General features: G+C 37.4%; 3 protein-coding genes across 3 annotated transcripts in view; 1 reads left to right on the top strand and 2 right to left on the bottom strand.

The window, feature by feature from the left end:
- LOC122772208 (A disintegrin and metalloproteinase with thrombospondin motifs 7) overlaps nt 1–9160 on the top strand; it is a 76181-nt gene extending 67021 nt beyond the window's left edge. Inside the window, exon 24 of the mRNA XM_044029996.1 lies at nt 6969–9160. Coding sequence (XP_043885931.1) covers nt 6969–7114 — 146 coding nt within the window. The 3' untranslated portion in view covers nt 7115–9160. The remainder of the gene's footprint in view (nt 1–6968) is intronic.
- Nucleotides 9161–9588: 428 nt separating this feature from the next.
- calml4a (calmodulin-like 4a) lies at nt 9589–12959 on the bottom strand. Its single transcript, XM_044029999.1, has 5 exons — nt 12908–12959; nt 12743–12773; nt 12472–12612; nt 11558–11746; nt 9589–10127 (listed from the first exon to the last, which is right to left on the bottom strand). The coding sequence occupies exons 1-5, from the start codon at nt 12908–12910 to the stop codon at nt 10030–10032; spliced, it is 462 nt and encodes a 153-aa protein (XP_043885934.1). The 5' UTR covers nt 12911–12959; the 3' UTR covers nt 9589–10029.
- A 294-nt stretch (nt 12960–13253) lies between these two features.
- On the bottom strand, nt 13254–19838 carry cln6a (CLN6 transmembrane ER protein a). The gene is made up of 7 exons (XM_044029998.1): nt 19633–19838; nt 18012–18132; nt 17813–17911; nt 17041–17229; nt 15468–15523; nt 14911–15033; nt 13254–14290 (listed from the first exon to the last, which is right to left on the bottom strand). Exons 1-7 carry the CDS (start codon nt 19713–19715, stop codon nt 14020–14022), a joined length of 942 nt encoding a protein of 313 aa, XP_043885933.1. The 5' UTR covers nt 19716–19838; the 3' UTR covers nt 13254–14019.
- Nucleotides 19839–21044: the final 1206 nt, after the last annotated feature.

Genomic DNA, 21044 nt, shown 5'->3' with positions numbered 1-21044 from the left:
CTAAATCCACATTACAGCCTACTGATCTAATCCGACTAATTGCTGTCATCAAACGTTATAGGAACAGCCCAAGAAACAGCTGCCAGCAGAACACAGTGAAGTTTCAAGATAATATACTGTAGAAAGTGTTACTGTAGAAAGTGTTATTCACTAATTTCACTATTCAGTAATCGCCTGAAGATCTCAGACCTTGAAGGTGTTGCAGGTGGGGTTAGTTCACTTTAATATGTTTAGTATTATGTCGCGCTCCACTCTCACTGATATACATTACAATCCGTGCATGGGGATGTTTTGCACTTTGAGAAGCCTTGCAATACTTGTCTGTTAGTGGCACCATTGCTTTCTCTGGGAATCCACCAGCACTTTTAATGATGCAACATCACAAGTTGAGTGGAAAGGCGGACTACAGTATCCTCAAAGGTCTTCTTTGTTAGACTGGCGTGCAGCATTTTCTCCACCCAAGACAATTGCAAACAAAGGAACTATTCACAACAGTAAATTATAGGCATTTTATCTGCTTTTGCTTGAAACGCATCATTCACAATTTGACATTCCTATCCACTGCTCTTGACTGAGCTCGATACTGTGACACAGTGTCCCTAAAAAAATGTTATATATAACTACAGCAGAGAGAGGTTTACATAATGGCTTTGATGTACTGGTCTCTTTGAAGAGCCTCACAGGCCTCCATGTGTGCTTCACTCTACAGAAGGCACAGGTGACCTGCAGAGAAACACGTGTTGTTGCTGCCTCCATCCTGCCTCCATCCCTCTCATAATGTACGTTATAGTTATCTAAAAAAAACTTTTTTACAGATTCAATATTTGTGCGTTCTGCGGCTCAGCAAAACTCATTTTTATTCAGCTTCTGCAGTCGTTCACTTTTCGTTCAGTGGCATTTGTATTTTATATATCGCATATGAAATCACAGTCCCCCTCTCCTCAGAGGGCAGCCTGTTGTACTCTGAACGCCTGTTTTGCTGACATTTTGAAGGCACGCAGGTATTAAAGTCTTATCACAATATGAGAAGCATATGATAATTTCTGCGGCAAACAGCTGGTTATGCTTGGGATTTTGTGACTTTTTGGTCAAAAGGAAAAAACTCCAGCAGCACATTTATTTCAATTTTATTGTCACGCCGAATGCATTCACTACAATGAATAGAAGACAGCTGTTGTTTGTATCTTATTTTAACCTGTGAACCGTCTAAAACAACACAAATGTCCTTGTAATAAGATCCCAGTTGCTATTTTGACTTTTACACAAATCTCTTGGTTAATGAAGTGAAAGAAAGCAGCAGAGTTAAATAAACGCCATTAAATCAATAAAATAACTCATATTTCATGTACCATTTGTTGTACACTCTGTGAGGCTGAGTATAGTTATCTAAAGCAAAGACACATAATAAAAGAGCCCACAAGAGTCCACCTTTGTAAATCTATTATCAATAGAAATGTTGTTGCTGCATCTTATTTATCTGCACACAGTCCAAACCAAATTGAGAGAAAGATTAAGGTCAAACATCAGTGACGAGTATTGATAGTCATATTCAGACAGAACAAAAAGATCACACTGGCCTCATATTTTTAGGAAAGTGATATTATGAAGACCTGAAAATGTTATTACATTTTGAACAAACATTAACTTGGACGTAAAAGTAATGTATGGTGATTTTTGTTGTTGATGATGTTATTATTCTGCCTCGGTTTGAAAACAATGTCACATTATTTCTATGCTGTGTCCATCATCTGAAAACAGATTATGTCAGGTAATATTATCAGCAGTGGTCACAGGCGACATGCGATCACTGGGCGATATTCTAGTGTTTGCGTCCTGTAAATAAAAGCGTTCCTGTCAAATATCTTCACAATCTCTCTACACGGCTGCTTATGAGAAGCTGCATTGATGTAGTACAGGTCTCTTAAAGTATAGTGGAGACTAAATGTGATAGGAATGTTAAGTGATGGAGCAGAAGGTAACTTTATCCATTGCACTTATTCCAATGAGAATGCACAATTGTGCTTGTGTAACAAACCATGTCTACTATACTTTTTTCTACTTTTCTTAACACCTAAGCATACATGTCGAACTGGACATGGGTCAGGAAGGAAGGTTTGTTAGATCTGGATTGGACAACCTGACATTTAAAAACATCCCCCAGTGTAATGTATTGACTGAAACAAAGTCAAGAATTGAGGAACACATTCATGTTTTTTGTCAAGGGTCAAGTAACTTTTTTGGTCAGGTAACTTCCCATGAAATGTGGACACATTTTCTTTTTGTTTGCCCACCAATAAATCATGGCTGTAAGTCATCAAATATCCAAGGTTGGTTTCTTAGACAACAGGAGGATAAGTTAATACGAGTTCATCCTTCACATGGACAGTGCATGTGGTTTTCAAAGTGTGGGACAGAATAAAAAAAAAAGAGGAAAATGTGGATTTCACATCAGTGACCTTTTCTGCTTTCAGTTTACTTAAGTGAGCTCTCTTTGATGCTCTCTCTGCATGTGCCCCTTGGCCTCAGTGAAGGCTCTGACCTCCCTGATCCCAACCTCTGACAGCAAAAGAAAGATTGCGATTACTCGTATGCCGTTTTGTTTTTACCGCAACTTCTGAGTGAGCACGTTGTTGAGATAATTACGCTGTCAGTCTATCACTCATTTCACGAGAATATCTCAAGATGAGCTATGAGTCATGTTTTTGCCTTTAAAGCCACTCTCTGAATAAATCAGTGGAAAAACACTGATTTCTAATATGCTTCTCTTGTTTTGACATTGTTAAGCGTATCCACTCGTCATCTGTGGTTTGCTTCACCCAGGAGATCACAAGCTCTAAATAATTGACTGCCTGCTGAAAAATGTGCACACTGATTAATAATTCACGTCATTCATTAGTGCGCGAAATTGCTGAGTACACCACCTGGATCTCAGCAGACCTTTGTGTGTAATGTGTGTCCAGGTATTACTAATGTTGTGGGGACCTAAACCTGTTTACACAGTCACATTATGGGGACTTGTCTTCCTTGTGGGGACAAAAAGCGAGTCCTCATAATGTAAATTACTACATTTTAAGGTGAAGATATGTTTTAAGGTTAGGTTGAGGTTAGGGTTAGGGTTAGGGTTAGGATTAGGCCAGTAGTAATTGTGGTTAAGGTTAGAGTAAGTCTCCAGGAAATGAATGTAAGTCAATGTAATGTCCCCTCAAGTCATGAATGTCGAACATGTGTGTGTGTGTTACAGTAGCCTAAAGCAGAGAGAGGAAGGTCATTTGGGTGCATGGTGTGGATTCAGTCCCTCAACATATTTCCACAGTGCTGATTCAGAAGCTAATGATCTATATTGTATAGTTTTCATGTTTGGTTGTTCATGTTTCAAAAGAAAAAGGTTCCAGGTTCATAATATGTATCAAAAAACTGACTTGTATGTGTGTTTCAAAGCTGTAAAATCTCAGATGGAGTTGTTTTCTTTAAGACAGCTGAGAAACTATGTCTCCATAAAGAACAGCCACAAACAACCCAGGGTCTGACTAGTTTATTAAGAGAAATTTTGAACTGCTAGACTTTTATCAGTAACAGAAACACTCTATTACTCATACCATATAAGGACTTCTTCATGGTCCCATACAACTGAATTGTTTAAAATATATATATATATATATATATATATATATATATATATATATGTATATTATGTGTAATTAACGTCAATAAAATTAAAATAAATACACGATAAAGAATACTTACGTTGGGTTACATTAAACCATGGAAATGCATTTCAAATGTAAGGCACGAAACATAACCAGCTTATGACCCACCGAGACGTTAACTAGCACTGGATTAAAACAGAAACCAACTGACTTCCTTTTTTACCTTCCTTTGTGAGATTTGAAGTGTCACGTATGTGGTGTTGGTGTTACTCGGTTGCCAGGTTTGTACACAAGGCCGCAAAAGCAGACACCCAATGTTTTCCACAACATTGTAGCAGTGACTCCTCAGTGTTTGAGAAAGTGTAGATATTCCACCAAGTCATTTTACTCAAGTCTAAGTGGAGTCTGAGTGTCACGTCCCCCCCCCGGAGGCTGCATAGTATAATTATTTCTTCCTTATTGGCCTCACTGAGCAAACCAGAGCACTACATACAGACTACGGCATTTGTAGCAGTAGTGTAGGGACAAGATGCATTTCTCCTGTCAAACTGCTGAATGACCACCGTTGGTTTATTATTTGTTTAAAGGTTTCACACCACAGCCTTGAAGTGCATATTACTGGTACACAACAACAATCTACAGCATGTAATAATGAGTTTACAGAACTTGGAGATTACACATGTACACACTACTTTGGTGGACATGGCACGTTTGACTTCAAGGTCGAAGCTTTTATTCAGCGCCAGTGTGAAATGAATTTTGTTGGCTCATATTTAACAGAATCTAATGTCAAACTTTACTGTTAAAACCTGTTTCACTGGCCTATACTGTAAACAACACATGTAACATAATGCATGGGAGTATGACAGCACCTTCATGGAGGTAAAAAGCTCTAAAACCCAATAAGGCTCGCTCCAAATGTCAGGCCAACACTGGTTGAGACTCGCTGATGAACCCTATGAAGCATTTAAGAGCTTAAGTGTGTCCTTGAGGGCACAGGCGGTGAAAGTGAGGGATGTGCTTGGAGTGTACTGAATGACTATCTCTCGTGAAATACATGTGCCCACTCATGATGCTGTGATTAACCCGCTGGCCCTTTCACAATGTTTTTGTTGGAATCAGTGCAAACCCACTATGTTATAGAATGACAAGGGGTTTGTATGGCGTATGATGTGTGCTTTGTGTTTTACAAACAGTGAGAGGAAAACATATTACTGCCGAAGCCCAGTGTCGTCTTTTGCTTTCCACTGTTTACTGAGCTATAACCCGTATACTGTACAGAAGATGAGAATCTCACAGAGAATGTTGAAGCAGTGACCCCTGTGTGCCGCATGTCAATGCCTAAAGTTTTTAATGGAATTGCAGGTTTGCAATTGTGTTATTGCCTGTGTACAAATTTGTTATACTGATTTAGAGCTGACTGAACGTTCTTACTTCACTTTAACAGTGTGTGTGCTGATGAACATTTTCTTCATTCAAAAACCATATAAAAGAACGGCCTCAGTTATCTCTTGTTGATAAAACATCACCAATCATGAAGTCATGAGGTTCATGTGCAAACTGTGACGCGACCAGATAAACTGCAATAAGTTTCACCTTGATGTGAAGGATCAAAGCTGAAGGTCTGCAGGTCGCAACAAAACTCAATTATTGTCTTTTCTGCTTTGTAAAATTCAAACCGTCTTTTTTTTTATTCTGTTGAGTTTCATTTTGGTAAACATAAACATAAACACTGATGGAAAAGCCAGATATTCATCAGACAAATTTGTTTTCCAGGGAATAAATCAGTCAGGCTCTAAATATAGCTGCCACAACCACTGAAAAACATAATAACACTGCTCTTGCAGCAGGTTTTATAATTGCCCCAGCCTCTTCCTTTTACGTCCTCAAACATAGCAGGTTTGCAACAGGTTGATGAGTTGTTCCTCTTACCTCTTCATCCAATGTACATGTTTTTTGGAAAGTGCCAGAAATCATCATCTACTGAACACATGGTTGGATGCTTTCCGCATCTTGTTTTATTGATTGCCATCTGCCTTTGAGCCCAAAAACAGTGTAGGGACTTAATCCTTCCTCTGAAAAGCTCTGAAGGGCTGATACTAGGGATACTAGACTTTCTTCGGCTACAAAAAAAATAAATAATATTCATCATCATCATTCATGAGCACGTTGTTGACATAAATCTATGTACCTCGGTTACATCTTGCCATGAAGAAGTCAGTTCAGTCGGTTCCTTGCTAACACTCGTACAGAATCGATTGGTACAAGAGTCTGCCATTGATTCTTTATTGTCAATTAATGTCTTATGAGTATTAGATTTGTCTAATTGCTGATGCTGGAAATGATCTTGAGTTAAAGTGTAGAGTATAGTTACTGTAATGTTGGTTTCACATCTTACATTAAATTCATGTCAGGAGGATGGGACAGTGAACTGTGGCCAATAATTAAATCTAAAGCTGCAAAAATTATATTAGTTTGATTTATTTTATTTTTTTTTCATTTTTAACTCTCCTGCATTGTAATGTTTCATGGTGTGTGTTTTTATTTGTATCCACGAGTGTTGTGTTACTCACATCTATGACAAAGTATTAGGGCCACGCATGAGGAAAAAAAAAAGTTTATGCCATGACAAGATTGATAGATTAAACTTGAAATTTAGAGAATAGAGTTGGAATATCGTGTGATCTCAATATTTTACCGCTTCCAGTCAAGAAAGAGAGTTTCAGTTGGTCAAAGACTCATTCCATCACTGCCTGAGACTGACTGTCCGGATACAGTGACAGCTTCTGTGAAAGTTCTAGAAATTTTGAGTGTAATCTCAACGTTATATTCCAACTTTATTCATGAAATTGAATTTGAGTTTAAAAGTTTGTCAGGTTTTAAGTTTGATGTGTCAAGATTAATCTCGTCATTGGGGGGAAAAAAAAGTCTTCATGTGTGGCTCTAATACTTTGTCATTGATGTGAGTAACACAACACTAGTGGATACGAATAAAAACACACACCTTGAAACATTACAATGCACAGAGGAGAGTTAAAAATCAAAAAAAGGCATCAAACTAATGTAATTTACCATTTTGCAGCTTTAGAGTTAATTATTGGTGACTATTTAGCCACAGTTCAATGTAATTGTTCCACTGACCCTAGAATCACATCCTCCCTGATGTGATGTTAATGCCAGATATGAAATCACAGCCCTAATATGACCTTCATTCATTTAGTAATGAGACAACATGCAGCTGAATACGATGTTGATTAAGTTTGTATTCCACCTGTGTGCTTGATCTCTCTCTCCCTCTCTCCCTCTGTACTTTCTTTGTAGGAACAGTTTGTCTTCGTGACCACCTGACGATTCGTTTCTGCCAGACTCTCCGTTTGCTCAGCCGTTGCCACCTGGCCAACGTACAAGCACAGTGCTGCAAAACCTGCAGCCAGCGCCCCCGCCGCGGCAGCACATCTCGCCCCTGAGGTGCAGCAGTGCACTGACATGCCTCGCTGAGTGATGACATATAGTGCAAATCATCATTTCCCATCAAAACCGCGGAGCCTTTTCATGATTTCTCCACCACGAGAAGCTAAATTATGAACAAACTCATCTGCATCTTTGTGATGGTGGAATCATTACATTGGGCTGAAAAATGATTGGACCGATAACAAAACATAGCGGTTTTCCTCTGTAAATAATGAGAATGTAAACATTTGTTTGCACTTTTTTTTATAAAGTATACCGATTGACATTTTATGAATCAGTATTTGCATGTAACAGATATGGTGTTACATAAAATACAAGGGTCTTTTATCTTATTAATGCATCCTCGCATGCATGGGTTATCGCTCATTAACTGTTATTGTTGGTACAATGCTCTAACTTTATTGACAGCAACAGAAACTGGACAGAGAGAAACAGACAACGGGTGTAACATTTGCAATGTGCTTTATGAGTCATGTGGTGCAATTTTTATAAAACTTAAAAATGAGTGGCGCACAACTGATTGTTTACTAAGCCCTGCCCCATCATCACATTTGCTCCGGGGGCAGCAAATAGTGGCTGATCCAGGGACGTAACCTGCTAGTAACATTTCTGACAGTATTTTCAGTTTGTATTTTGAAGCTTCTGAACTAGTTTACCTTACAACTAACAATAAACACCTGTAGTGCAAAGCAGACAATGATATTGCAATAAAAATGGATGAGAAGAAAAATACTCAAATACCTCAAAACTATTATTTCTTTGAAAATTGTCTGTTGGCCACAGGGTGCTACTTCCTCACATGTGGAATACAGACTCAATTTTACAACCATGAAATTTAAATATTTCAGACAGAAGTAGACAAACATGTTTACTCAAAATGAAGAAAAAGCACAATTCCTTTCCAAGGAATGTAAAATGATTACTACAGGTGGCCGCAACATTAACCGTACGTGACAACCCACTCGTATCATCTGAAAAAATTGAAATGGGAATACAGAACAGGGAAAAGCACTTATCTTAAAGCAGCAGCTGATCACTCTTGACAAATATATTTCACACTACGTCAAATGCCAAGGAAACCGAAGCTTTAAAGTTACCAAGCCGTCGACAGCTGTCACACAGAGCAGGGTTCAGTTGTTTAACATCACACTTTGGTTTTACAACAAAAGTTTTAAATTACAAAATAAATAAAATATATAAATGTGAACAGTGGAGATACTCAGCAGGAATACTCTGGGTGCTTGATGCCACACAGACTCGGGTATATTTGGTTGGGTTTTGGCAGGTTCATTGCCTTATTTACTTGAATATTATATAATTAGATGTCAGCCTTTTTTTTTTATTTTTTAAATTAACCATTTGATTGAATCATTTCAGAATAAATACTTCAAAATGGAGGGACTTTACAGTTTCATTGCATGTTATATTCAGCAATGTTCATGTGTTAGGATTAGGTTTATACTATACAGTACGTTGTTGTTGTTGTTTTCTTGGACAAACTTAACTCCTGCCATTTTACTCTTTCAGCTCATGTGCTTGTTTACAGCAGAAATTGGAAAACAAGCACAGGGCTCAGGCAGCTGTAGTGCAGTCGTATTATCCTGTATTTCTTAAAGCTGCTTCATGTCTAATCTTTTTAAGAAAATGTCTTTGCTATACAGTATATCAAATGAAATGTCAGCAAAATGTATATGAGAAAACAGTCAAAGTTGTGCTTTAGGCGAAATTGTCACATGAATGCAGCTTTTAACTTTACTGTGCTGAAAGAAAGAAAGAAAATCTAAATCTAATCCTCTAGAATTATGGCTGTATTTTTAAAGGTTGTTGATCTTCACACTGACTAATGTACATGCTGTTCTCTGGCAACTGTGTAGTACTAATTGGCAGTTAGGAGTCATTCATTTAAAATGATTATGCTTTTAAGTTACTTTTAATGTGTATTAAAATGAGATGACAAACCTGGAATAAAAGCAGTTTAATAGCGATGCATGTAAGGTGCTACCAAAAGAAAAACACTGTAAAAATAAAAGTGTTGAACATGAGACATCAAAGCTTCACTCTGCAATTGGGTTCGAAAAAAAACACTTTTTATATTACTTGATGAAATCCTCTTCATGTCACACCATCAATCAAGTTGTCAGGGGGAAAAATACAGTGTGTGAAGCCATAACTATACTGTAGATTGATTCGCTGGCATACTATAACATGATCACCTGCTTGCCTATACACAGTTCATAATGATAATGTTGTTGTTCATCAAAAGCAGTTGCATCTTTGCAAAGAACCACAACCCACTGCAACACATCCGTAGCTGCCATGTGTCTGGGTCATTGTCACTTGCACATACTGCACTGATTAATTATGGTTGTATTCACATGCAAATGTCCACATTACATAAGGAAGGTTCACACATATATATATATATACATATACATATATACATAGTGTGTATATATATATATATATATATATATATATATATATATATATATATATATATATATATATATATGTGCCCCTGGTGTGTGCTCTATTGTTTTGCAATGCATTTGTTTGGAGGTGATTTCAACAGATAACAGAAAATGTGTCTCAGAAACAAATCATAGACTCAAGCTCTAAATTGAATCGATCAATTTAGGTGCACCGAGTATAAGCGTTTAAGTTAATGAAATGTCAACCTATTAGAGACAAACCGCCCTAATGGATATAGTGTTAGACAAAAGGCAATGCTCCACAAAGAGCAAACACGTGTAAATAATGTTAGATCAAAGAGATTCTACATTCTTACTAAATAATCTGAAAGATAAAGCAAAGCATCTGCACAGCTGCTGGCCAGAACACGTAGTTTTAATCCAGCAAGCTTTCTCTTCATCAGTTGGCATGTAAAGTCAGTTTTGAACTTCAGTAAAAATCAGTAATCAACTGGTGGCAGTGTAACCATCTTGGTGAACTCTTCATAATTGATGGTCCCGTTTGACTTGACGTTTGCCTCTCTGAAGAGCTCATCCACTGAAAATAGAAGACACAGAAAACAATTAAATGATGCCTGAAAAGTCTTGTGTGTGACATCATCGCTGCCGGTCTTTGCCTTTGTTTGTTTGTTTTTGTACCTAACCAAGGCCATAACATCTCTGCTGAACCAGACTGTGTGTGTATGTTATACCCGGAGCTATCATTAAATCACATCTGCTCAATGAATAGCAAATCTGGAATAATTATTTTTTGTTTATCCTCGCTCAAAGCTCAACAGTGTTTCAAATAGGGTGAATAAAATAATTCAGCATGAGCAGCTGTTTGTCAAAAATACAAAATGAACATACTGTATGTTTGTGTTACTACTTTCATGTATAAATGCAGAGGGTGGTGTAGTTATTTTTGACTGTATTGGGTTTATTTGTGATATTCAGTTGCTAGTTATGTTGAAGATTAAGTTTTTAAATTCAAAAAAAATATACAAACAGAAGTAAAATGTGTAACAATCAGAAAGACTCCCTTCTGTAAAGTCAAACGTGTGTACTAGTGTGTACAGTGAGATCATCTTCACTGCAGTTGTGCAGTTTGCTGCTCATTTACTGAAGAGGCATCAATATCTGCCTCTGTGGTCAGGGAATCCATCAACATGACGGATGTGTCTCCACAGGGAAGCAGCCAGTAACTGTTTGAATAATTACGTTTGGGCTTTGAAACACAAATGCCATCAAAATCAAGCCCACAGTTTTAACTGCAGGAGATTTAAAGACTGCTTTTCTTGTCATTACTTCACTGCTGTCAAAGATGGTTACATGTCAGGAAAGTCATTATCCACTTTGTCCTTTTACTACAGTGAATATAAAAATAACTTCTTCTCGAAGAAGCAGTTCACAAATTTGAAGATACTGTACATCAATCAGCCTTAAGTCAAATTAGAAGTTCTATAGTCTCATGAGCAGCTGGATAATGAGTGAAAATAGTTGGAACTGCCTTACTGACTAATCCTTAACATAAATGAGTCCCTGCAAACAGTGATTTGCCATCAGTTTGTGTCTAAAAAGTATTTGGTCAATGATGTGGGACTCGTAAAATCCATGGTTTCTTTCATTTCAGGCTGATTTAAGTTCACCTGTTGGAAATGAGAATATATTGAAAAACCACTAGGGGGCTACTCCACTGTTTGCAAAACAAATTCCATTTGACTGGAAGTCTATTGGCTATGGATGAGTTTACTTCTTACTTGATTTACAACATCAATAAACCTTTTCCTGAGGAGTAAATGGTCTCAATAGTTTCAGGTCTTCTTCAGTAGAACATGAGGGCAATTTTGTGCCCATTTAGACGTCGCACAAGGACATTGCATAAGATGTCTGAACCAATGCATCCATAACCGATTTGAAAAAAAAAGGTCTTTATACGCGTTTGCTTTACCAGCGTCCCTCTTTCACCAGACTCAGGTGTTGCTTTACCTTCCCTGTCAGTGAGTTTCTCTCCTAACATGGTGAGCTTGGCCCGCAGCTCAGATGCAGAAATGAAGCCCTTCTTTTGCTTGTCCGTCATCCTCAAGGCCTCCAGGATTTCTGTCTTGGGGTCTTCCTGTTGCTTCTGCCTGTGCATCATTGTCAGGAACGAAGAGAAGTCCAGCTCACCTGTCTTTTCTTATGTGGCACAAAAGTACATCGTTCTCATGTTGTCAAACAATCATGAAATTATGAAAAAATAAAATAAATAAAACCTGATACAGACTGTAGGGGCCACCTGTGAATAGATAATACTGGAAATGTCAGTTAAGATTACATCGGTTTTACCAATGTTATTATTATTTTTAGCTGTATGTAAGAAATGTATTGTATTAAGTCATAAAAGTATCATTTATTTTTTTAATTTGTAAATATGGGTTATGTTAATATTATGGAAAAGCAAAAGTAGCTTCTTGTGGATCCATCTTTCAGATTATACTATGTGGTCACAATTCAATTCACACAAGTCAAACCATTGTTTACTGTATGCCATTGAATAACTAAAAACATTTGTAAAGACTTATAAACTCCTTAAAATCAAGATTTAGTAATAACCCACTCAGGTTAACCTGCGATGGAAAAAAAAACACTGCTGCACATTCAGGTGAACAATAAAACTTCTCTATAGGAAACATACCAGTATTCATAATCATACATTATTAAACACAAGCTCTTGTTCCTGCCTCTCTGCTTGTATAGCAGTGACGTACTGTACATGTATACACGTATAACCACAGAATAGTGTCACTCAAAGACTGTCCGTAGCAGTTTTAGTGTCAGAAAAACTCCCACATGCAGAAAATACAGGAACATACATGTTTGCAGTATTAAAAACTAGAAACTAGAATTAGTTTTTACTTTACCGATCTTGTGAACTTGCAGGTGCCTTGCAATTTCTCCGAATGTGGGACTTGTACCAAGGCAGCGCATGACTGTGATCAGATCTTTGGCGTCAATCTTGCCCTTTTGCTTCTTGTCATACAAGGAGAAACACTCCTTGTACTCTTTAAAGGAAATACATGGGCATTTTCAGTATGATTATAATCAGTAGTTAGTTATAGTCAGTTATATATGCAGGATAAATCATTGATTTCAAACACCAATAAATGTAAAACGACGCGTAGTGCTGCTTACCATTGATTTCAACCGGTGTGAAGAATTTAGCCTGCAATGTGACATAAACATGGCAACACTTCTCAGGTAATGGCAATTAAAGGATCACCTTGTCTTATTTTGTAAAAAGCAAGAAAAAAACTTTTTTTAAATGTTCATTTCTGAGTAAAAAGTTCCGGTGCTCACCATCGGTGCAGTTCCTTGTCAGTTCCTTGTCAGTTCCTTGTCTGTAACCTGCGTCACCCGCTCCCCCGCCTCTGTTTAAAGTCCATGCTGTAATTTTATATGTGTTGCTGTGGAAACGCTGATACAAGATCCTCAGTGCTGCTTCGTCCTTTCCCTTTCATTGCCCCCAATAAGACCAATTATTAATCAGTTGCCATTTGATACAAGATTGCCATACAATATAGCCAATGTTGTGTCAAATGGCACAGTACAAGATTGCCATATACTGTATCAAATGGCAACTACTACTGTTATGTTTGTGTTAGGGTTACACAACAACTATGAGTAGGTAGTTAGGACACCATTCTGAAGTAGATTATTTTAATCAAGACAGTGTAAAACAGTGTGTGTGTGTGTGTGTGTTAATGAGGTGCATTTTTAGATTCAGTTAATATTTAATATTTATTCAATACTTTATTGTGTTGTGATTGACCATTTAATATACACCTGAGGCAGAAACCTGTGGATGAGGCGTTTTATACCTGTTATTCAACTGCACTTAATGTGAGCATTTTGAATTTTAGACCTTGCAAATGCCTCAAATTCCCAAAGATTCACAAAAGCTGAGAGGGGCATGAAGATGATTTACCCAATTTGTGGGATCAATTTTGAAAAATGAATCTATTGGGGTTAACCAGAGTCCAATTAAACATTGGTAATTTTCTTACAAAAAAAACCCCCAAGCCATGGAGTGTGTGAGTGTAAAGCACAAGTGTGAGGTAAAGCAGAGGGAAGGCCCACAGCATCATAATCTCGGTTCTTATGTCACCATATCCAGACAAGTTTTGCAAATCTGGATGCACATTTGCAAAATGAGACACAACACAACAACTCCCACTTGTATTAGCACAGAAATAGAAGAAAAGGAAAAAATTCCAGTCTGACGCCAGCAGCACCATATGTCAGACAGTGAGGCTGTTGTTGCACAGAAATAATTTTCATCAAATTTCAAACAGCGCCTCAGTCACAGGACATCTGGCTGGAAAACGAAGAGATGGTTCATAAAAACATGACAGGGAGGCAATTTGTTCTTCCTCAGACTCAGAGTAATGCAGATCTGGAGCATGTGTGGGTCAGTGGTTGTTCTTGACATGTAACGTGTAATAGGACCAGGGCTCTGGCACATACATGAGTCCAGGATACTTGTTCCGTAGCACTGGGTCATTCCATAGATAGACCACCCACAGTGCCACTAGGAGCACAGTAACACTGAAGCTACAGAGCAGGAATAAGCCGTTGCTGTCAGGGCTGAGGCCTTTTTGCTGTTGATAAATCACCATGGCAACCATGGCAACGAAGGTGAGGAGGAAAAGTTCAGTGATTTGTCCCTCAGTAACCAAGTACCTTGAGAAAGAAAAGGAGATGTCAGAGGAACTCAGACAGAAAAACTCATTTACATTACAACTGTCCACTTCTGCTATAATACAACCAGCAGACTGGTATAAGCACAATACTGCATCAAAGTGTTTTACAAAGAAAATGTTTGGTGGTGTTTTGGTTAGCAGAGTCAGTGTCATTATGAGTCTGAGTCTGCTCTATTAATCAAATAGTAATATATCAAATCTTGTTTCTCCTCATAAAACCCAAAGTCGTCTGATTCTATTCTTTACCTCTGCTCAGGAGGTTAAGTCGTTGGCTGCATTTGTCTGAGAGTAATTAAAGTCAAGGATTGTTTGGGATTACATTTTTGTGGAATGTAGGCTATTAGATTTTGGTGGTGATGCGGATACAGATTTGTATCTCTAGTTTGTGTTTCCGTGCATAAACATCCCTTTTTGCTCTCTTTGTGTTACATCACAGAGTGGAAAACTTACACTGTAAAAATTGTTTCTTTGACATGTGAACTGACTAAAGACCATCATCAGATTTGTCCTGTGACAGTTTCATATAAACTGCAGAGGCACAGCTTTGCATCCATGAGAGACATGTACAGAAACTTAACATGGATTTAAAATGCAACTGACCAGTAGTAGAGAGCGCTAGGTCCCAGCAACAGCCAACCACATATGGGCAACTTTTTTTGTTGGTCTGACTCGGTGAAGCAGCCGGTGAAGTAGATGAACAGTATGATGAAGAAAGGAATATACCTGAAATATAACAAGACACACAGATTTGTGTTTAAACTGTACAGAGGATGCTATTGTTCAAGAGTCAGGGGAGGTCACACTAAATACTTGACACCTTAACCTGTAGAAACATTTTTCCCTCAGAGCATTTGTTATTTTAGAAACCAGATATATGTTATTTTCTGGAGGTTATTCAATAGTGTGACTGAAAAACAATTTCACTGTATGGTCATAATAGCATTGCTAACGCTATGACTTTTCGCACAGTACTGTATTTGAGATATTTCTTTGTAAAAAAAATGAATTATGCAAAGGGCATTAAGGGTTATAGACAGGGATACAGTTATTTTTTTGGGTTAAACCTGTCATTTATCAAAAAGCCCTTTCTTCACTCACAAATATTAAAACCTAACAGGACAACAGATGGTCCAAAGGAAATGATCTGAAACACATACCACATCAAATGTCCCAACTGTTCGTCGTAATAATACAACAGCTCAAAAGAGTCGATCTGTGGAGAGAAGAATGAAGGGTTGTATAATTGCTAAAAACCTCTGTGGAAGTGCTTTGGCCAACTTCAGCCCTGCAGCTCTACCTAATGCAACACTGCCACCTACTGTTCACAACATGTACAGACAGAGTACGGTAAGAAGAATGATTACAACAAAACCTACAGTTTTTCTTCCTCATCCATCACATTTAATGTAAATTACATTTATCTTTATTTTCTGGACTTTTCCTAATTTCTCCCATTGACCTGTGTATGCTTGTCAATGGTCCAAAAATGGCTGCTTTGCTTTTCAGGAAGTACAAAGTAAGCCTGACTGCTCATTATTTTGTAAAAAAAAGGAAAAAAAAAGAAGAAAAGAAAATGCAGTTTAATAAAAAACAAAACAGCACAATTAGCAAAGCACAAAAGCTGCAATTGAATGCATTTATTTTTGATTGTTATATGTTCAATTCCAATTAAAGTAAGTGATAATTTCATATTGAAAACATTTTATCTTCAAGGTTATAACCTTGCATTATAGTATAAATTAATAATCCGATGGCATCTCATGTGGTAACTTAGAAATCTACAAATGTGCCGAAGATTAAACAGACATCCAGGCTGATCAAGGAAAGGTGCAAAGACCAGCATGTGTGATGATAGTCCACAACATGGGTGATCTGCATATATGTGAAGGTAGACTTGAAGAAAATGCTTATATTGGAATTTTAGCGATACATCTTTTTTCAGACAATCCATGTCTGATTCAGCAGGACAATGGCAGTTATAACAGTGTGGCTTCACAGACAGTGAGTGCATGTGCTTGAATGGAGTCAAGGTCTGCCTGCTATTGAAAATGTATGCCACATTATGAAGAGAAGAATCAGACACGAGCAACCACAGACTGTTGAGCAACTCAAATCTTGTACACAGCAAGAATGGGCAAACAGTCCACTTGCAAAACTGCTCCAATTGGTATCTAAAAAAATTCCTGGAGAAACTCCATTGATCTCTACGTGCAGTCGTCAGTGAGACTGGAGTGCAGTGACCGTGTATTATCATGTTCTGTACCACTGTGACATTTACGGGTCTTTTCACTATGATTTCAACAGTGTTATTGATCCTGGAAGTTTGAATTTGTGAATATCTTTCAAACTTTACTTCGGCAATAATTATTCTTTGTAATGCCAGGCTATTGAGAATATCTTTGTAAGTCATTCCCATTCTAAACTGAAACTGAAATACTTTATCTCTATCCATCGTGCAGCTTCAGCTCTCTTGTGCCCCTTTTTGCTTAAGCAGCCCTCAAAGGTATTTACATTTCAGATATATATCTATTCGGTGGCCACAAATGAATATTTCATGAGATCAATATGTCATGGCCACAAGTTTTTTCTCCGTAATTAAATAAATGCACAAGTCATTCAACAAATTACAGATTTTAGTTTTTATTGCATTTGAGAAGGCGTCCTGACTTTGTATGTCAGTAGTCCCTTTGTACCCACTACGGAGTAAAACTATACCCAACTCAAACTTACCAGTGAAGTCGGTTTCAGGTCTTTGATGATAGGGTTTTCTCTGACTGACAGGTGGAGCTGGTAGCCACTTAGGATGAGCCGGTGATTAATAGAGTCTCCAACCAGGTGGATGCTGGCTCCCATGACAAACGTGATGATGCAGAGGTAGACAGTCGAGCGAGGGAGTGCACGGGGACTGCGCTCAATCAGCTGAAGGGAGTAGTAATAAACCTGATAATCAGTTCACTCTAAAACAACTACTGCATTACAACAGTGAGGCTATATCCTTGGCTTTTCTTACATACAATTTATTGAATCCTCACACTTTTCAAGTAAACAAACTCATTGGAGCCTGTGGTGCCATTACACGGATTGTTTAAGAATTAAATAGGTGGAGGTGGTGTCAAGGCCTACATATATAAAAACCTTTATATGCAATTATTTAGACTATTTATTCAAGTTTGAATCCCTTGCGGCCTTGATAAATCTGATATTGAGAAAAAGTTACAAAATGTATTACATAATATACTAAATGGACAAGTAGCTTTACAACCTCTTGCTGAATATTTATTTTATTAGTCTCCTTATGCTTGCCAGTCTGTTGAGCTCTTGTTAATAGAGTAGATAAAAAAGTATTTCACTGTCAACACTTGAATGCATAAAAACAAACTTCTTTTTTTAAATCCTTTTCAGCTGCATGAACCTTTTTGGTCCAATCATGATCGAGCAATCACGTCTGCAGTTGAGGTGTGAACCAAACCATGGACATTCATCAACATAGTTTAGTTCTTACCTTGAGCATGAGGAATGGCGTTATAACATTGTAGGCCATGTGGAAATAGTCTCCAGCACTGGGCTTGTTCAGCGGAAACCATTCCAGAGGAAGTATGATCTAATACATATGATAACATATTCACAGTTTCTTGAAATGAGGTGTAAACAACCATTTATCATTTCACTGTTGCCTTATTTAAAAGAAAAAAAAAATGTACCATGACAATAGGCCTTCCAAAGTCCAGTATCCAGTTCTGCAGAGTTAGACAGAACCACAGGTCAAAGTGGAAGCACTGTCTTTTCTTCTGTGGCACATTCTCCTTCGAACCACTTGAGGTGCTGTCAACACACATTTACAGTGATTGAAAGAAAGCCAATGAAGCAACATAATAATTCTGCAGGTATAGTAAGGTTCACTAAGGTGGTTAGTAAAAGTGCAGGACACTTTTGTCAAGAAACACATCTGCAGTAAACATTTTTCTAGTTACTGCTTGGTCATTCCCTTCCTTCAATAAGTGTAAATAAGTGAAAATGCATATCAACAGGTCAAATACAATTAAAACAAATCATACTATGGTAAAAAGGGGGAAAGAGGTGACAGCAGCAAATAAATAGAGTAAATAAACCATCATGTTTATGTTTGACAAGATAACAATCGTGAGAAGATCATGTCTGCACATTTGGAAAAATCATTGTTGGATGTCGCTTGCATCAGCAGCTGTGGATTTACTGGCCTATTCATATTACTGAGCAATGTGTGCAGCTGTGCAATTTACTTACTGCCAAACACCATCTCTCCGAGGATGAGTGTGACTGAATAAACTGTGGGAAGCTCAGCTCACTCTGACTGGCTGGATTTAACATGTAGCAAGCAAAAGTCTGAATTCTATAAACAGTACAGATAGGACACTAAAGATGATCAAAAACTACACTTCTGTCAACTCTCTGCCAGACAATAATTAGTCAATCTACAATCTCAATTCACAGCTAAATGATAATAAGTAAATCCAGAACATAATAAATGTGTTGTGGTTTTTGGCCCCATATTATTACCATTTGTCTGAATGTCTGCCTGTGAGCAGCAGAACTCAAAATGTTAGGGACAGAGTTGGATGACATTTTCAGAATGTGTAGGTTACGATTTAAGGGGGAAAAATTGGTGATCTGTGAAAAAATGAGCAACACTGTCAGAGGTTTGCCCTTACTGAGAGATTTCTCTAACGTTATTTAATGAAAAGTTCAAAATCGATTCATCTGTCAATTATTTTGTTACTTGTTTGGTCTGTAAAGTGTCAGAAAATGTAGAAAAATGTGGACCAGTGTTTACCAAACCTGGAAATGATGATGCTCTCGAATGTCTTGTTTTGTCCACAAACCAAAATGATTCAGTTTTAGTCATTTCTTTGTTATATGGAGCAAAGAAATAAGAAAAAAATCACATTCAAGAAGCTAAAAAATCAGAAAGCTTGTTTTAATAATTAAAATCTCAGAAATGATCGATTATTAAAAAGGTTGACGATTAATTTAGTAATCGATTAATTGTTGCAGGCCAAAATAGTTTGATAATAACAATAATATACATTTATAAATGTAAGTTTAAGACAACTTAATCTTTTACATGCATATCGTCATCATTATTACATAGATCGACCTAATTGAATGATCATGTATATTTAGCTAGGATGCTGGTTGGTTGAATGAAAGCAATATAAAAACTGTGGCTCCAACAAACGATTTTACAAATGAATCGAGTACACGGCTGCAAAGGTCGCACTAAAGGCGTGTGTTTATATGTGTCACACGCTTCCACTGACAGCCTGACAGTTCACTCCCTCTAACCTGGTTTGTTTTGTCCCGCGTAAATCGGTACCTCGACGTTTCCGCACGGAGCTCATTTCCGGCTCAGTGTTTGGTGTCAGCATGTGTTGTGTCTCCTGATCGAGAACTGGAATCAAACCAGGGACGGTGATCGGAATCCCGCTCGATTATTTCTTACTGTATTAAACTGACAGATAACTAACTTCCTCTTGCTGCTACAGTCGTTCCTCTTCACTTCCTGTATCATGGCTAGTCCCCGCCCCTCTATCTGGTCCACCAATCAGCGTGCTTCAGAGGAGTGACTGATGGTAAACCACGAGTTTTGTTTTGTACAAACATTTCCTAATGACTTAATTGTGTAATTAGGAAGAACTACTATCCAAGATTGTTACTTAATTACTTCAATATTACAATGCATTGTCTTTGCTAATTATTGTGAAGTAATTGCTTTTCTTAATTTATTCTGCTACAATCTTAATCCTGACTGAGCCTTCTTTATTCTTATTTCTCTGTTAATGTTTGTTAATGCACCAAAACATCAAAGGAAAATTAACTCAAATGTCACAGTTTTGGGAAAACTGCATTATCATAATATTACTGTCCATGTACAGACAAAGCTTCCTGGAAACCCATATTATACATAAGCGTTGTCAGTATTCTAAATATTAAATACCAATGTCACACATGTTGAGGGGGAGCATACATGCTCTCTTTCCACTGGTATGTGTCATGTACATAATTATAATGGAAATATGAACAAGGTTATTCAAAGACTTGCAGTGTTTAATTATCCTTCTGTCAGCCTGATAAAGGCTCAGTAAAAATGATTGGCACAGTAATTATTGACACTTTCCACAGTGCATTAGTGAGCAAAATAATTATAGTATTTATGTTTACCTTCTTGTATTGCCTGTTCATGCAAATATGTGCATATGCAGTGGGGGTAGTGAAATTTACCACCTTAAGACATGAGATAACCTTCAGTAAGATGCATTAAATTATTGTACTTTCAATATGTAAATGGATTTAAGTTGACTACAGTACATACATTTTCAGTACAGTAATACATTTTCTTTTGTGCACAGCTAACAATAACAAATTCAACAAATCTATCCCTAAATCTAAATTATTATAAAATTGTGCCAGCTAGACAAAATATAACTACTGTTCATTTATCCTCTATGAAGCGTATAGTGCACCATATTATTTACATTGATAATCTGTTTAATAAATCATAAGAAGCTGCTATATCTCTGACTGTGGGATATACTTTGTGTGGACAGGGAGAAGAAGTGACAGCATGTGCACTTATTAATGAAAACATGCACTGTGCAGTTTTAAAATAGCTGGTCATTGGCCAGCAGAGGTCGCCTTGTTTTGCTCAGTTTGATGCTTGACAACTTATTCAGCATCCCCATGCAAAGTGTGGCATG

The sequence above is a fragment of the Solea senegalensis genome, linkage group LG7, assembly GCF_019176455.1.
Source record: "Solea senegalensis isolate Sse05_10M linkage group LG7, IFAPA_SoseM_1, whole genome shotgun sequence".
Taxonomy (NCBI): domain Eukaryota; kingdom Metazoa; phylum Chordata; class Actinopteri; order Pleuronectiformes; family Soleidae; genus Solea; species Solea senegalensis.
This window is presented reverse-complemented; position numbering and strand designations above follow the sequence as displayed.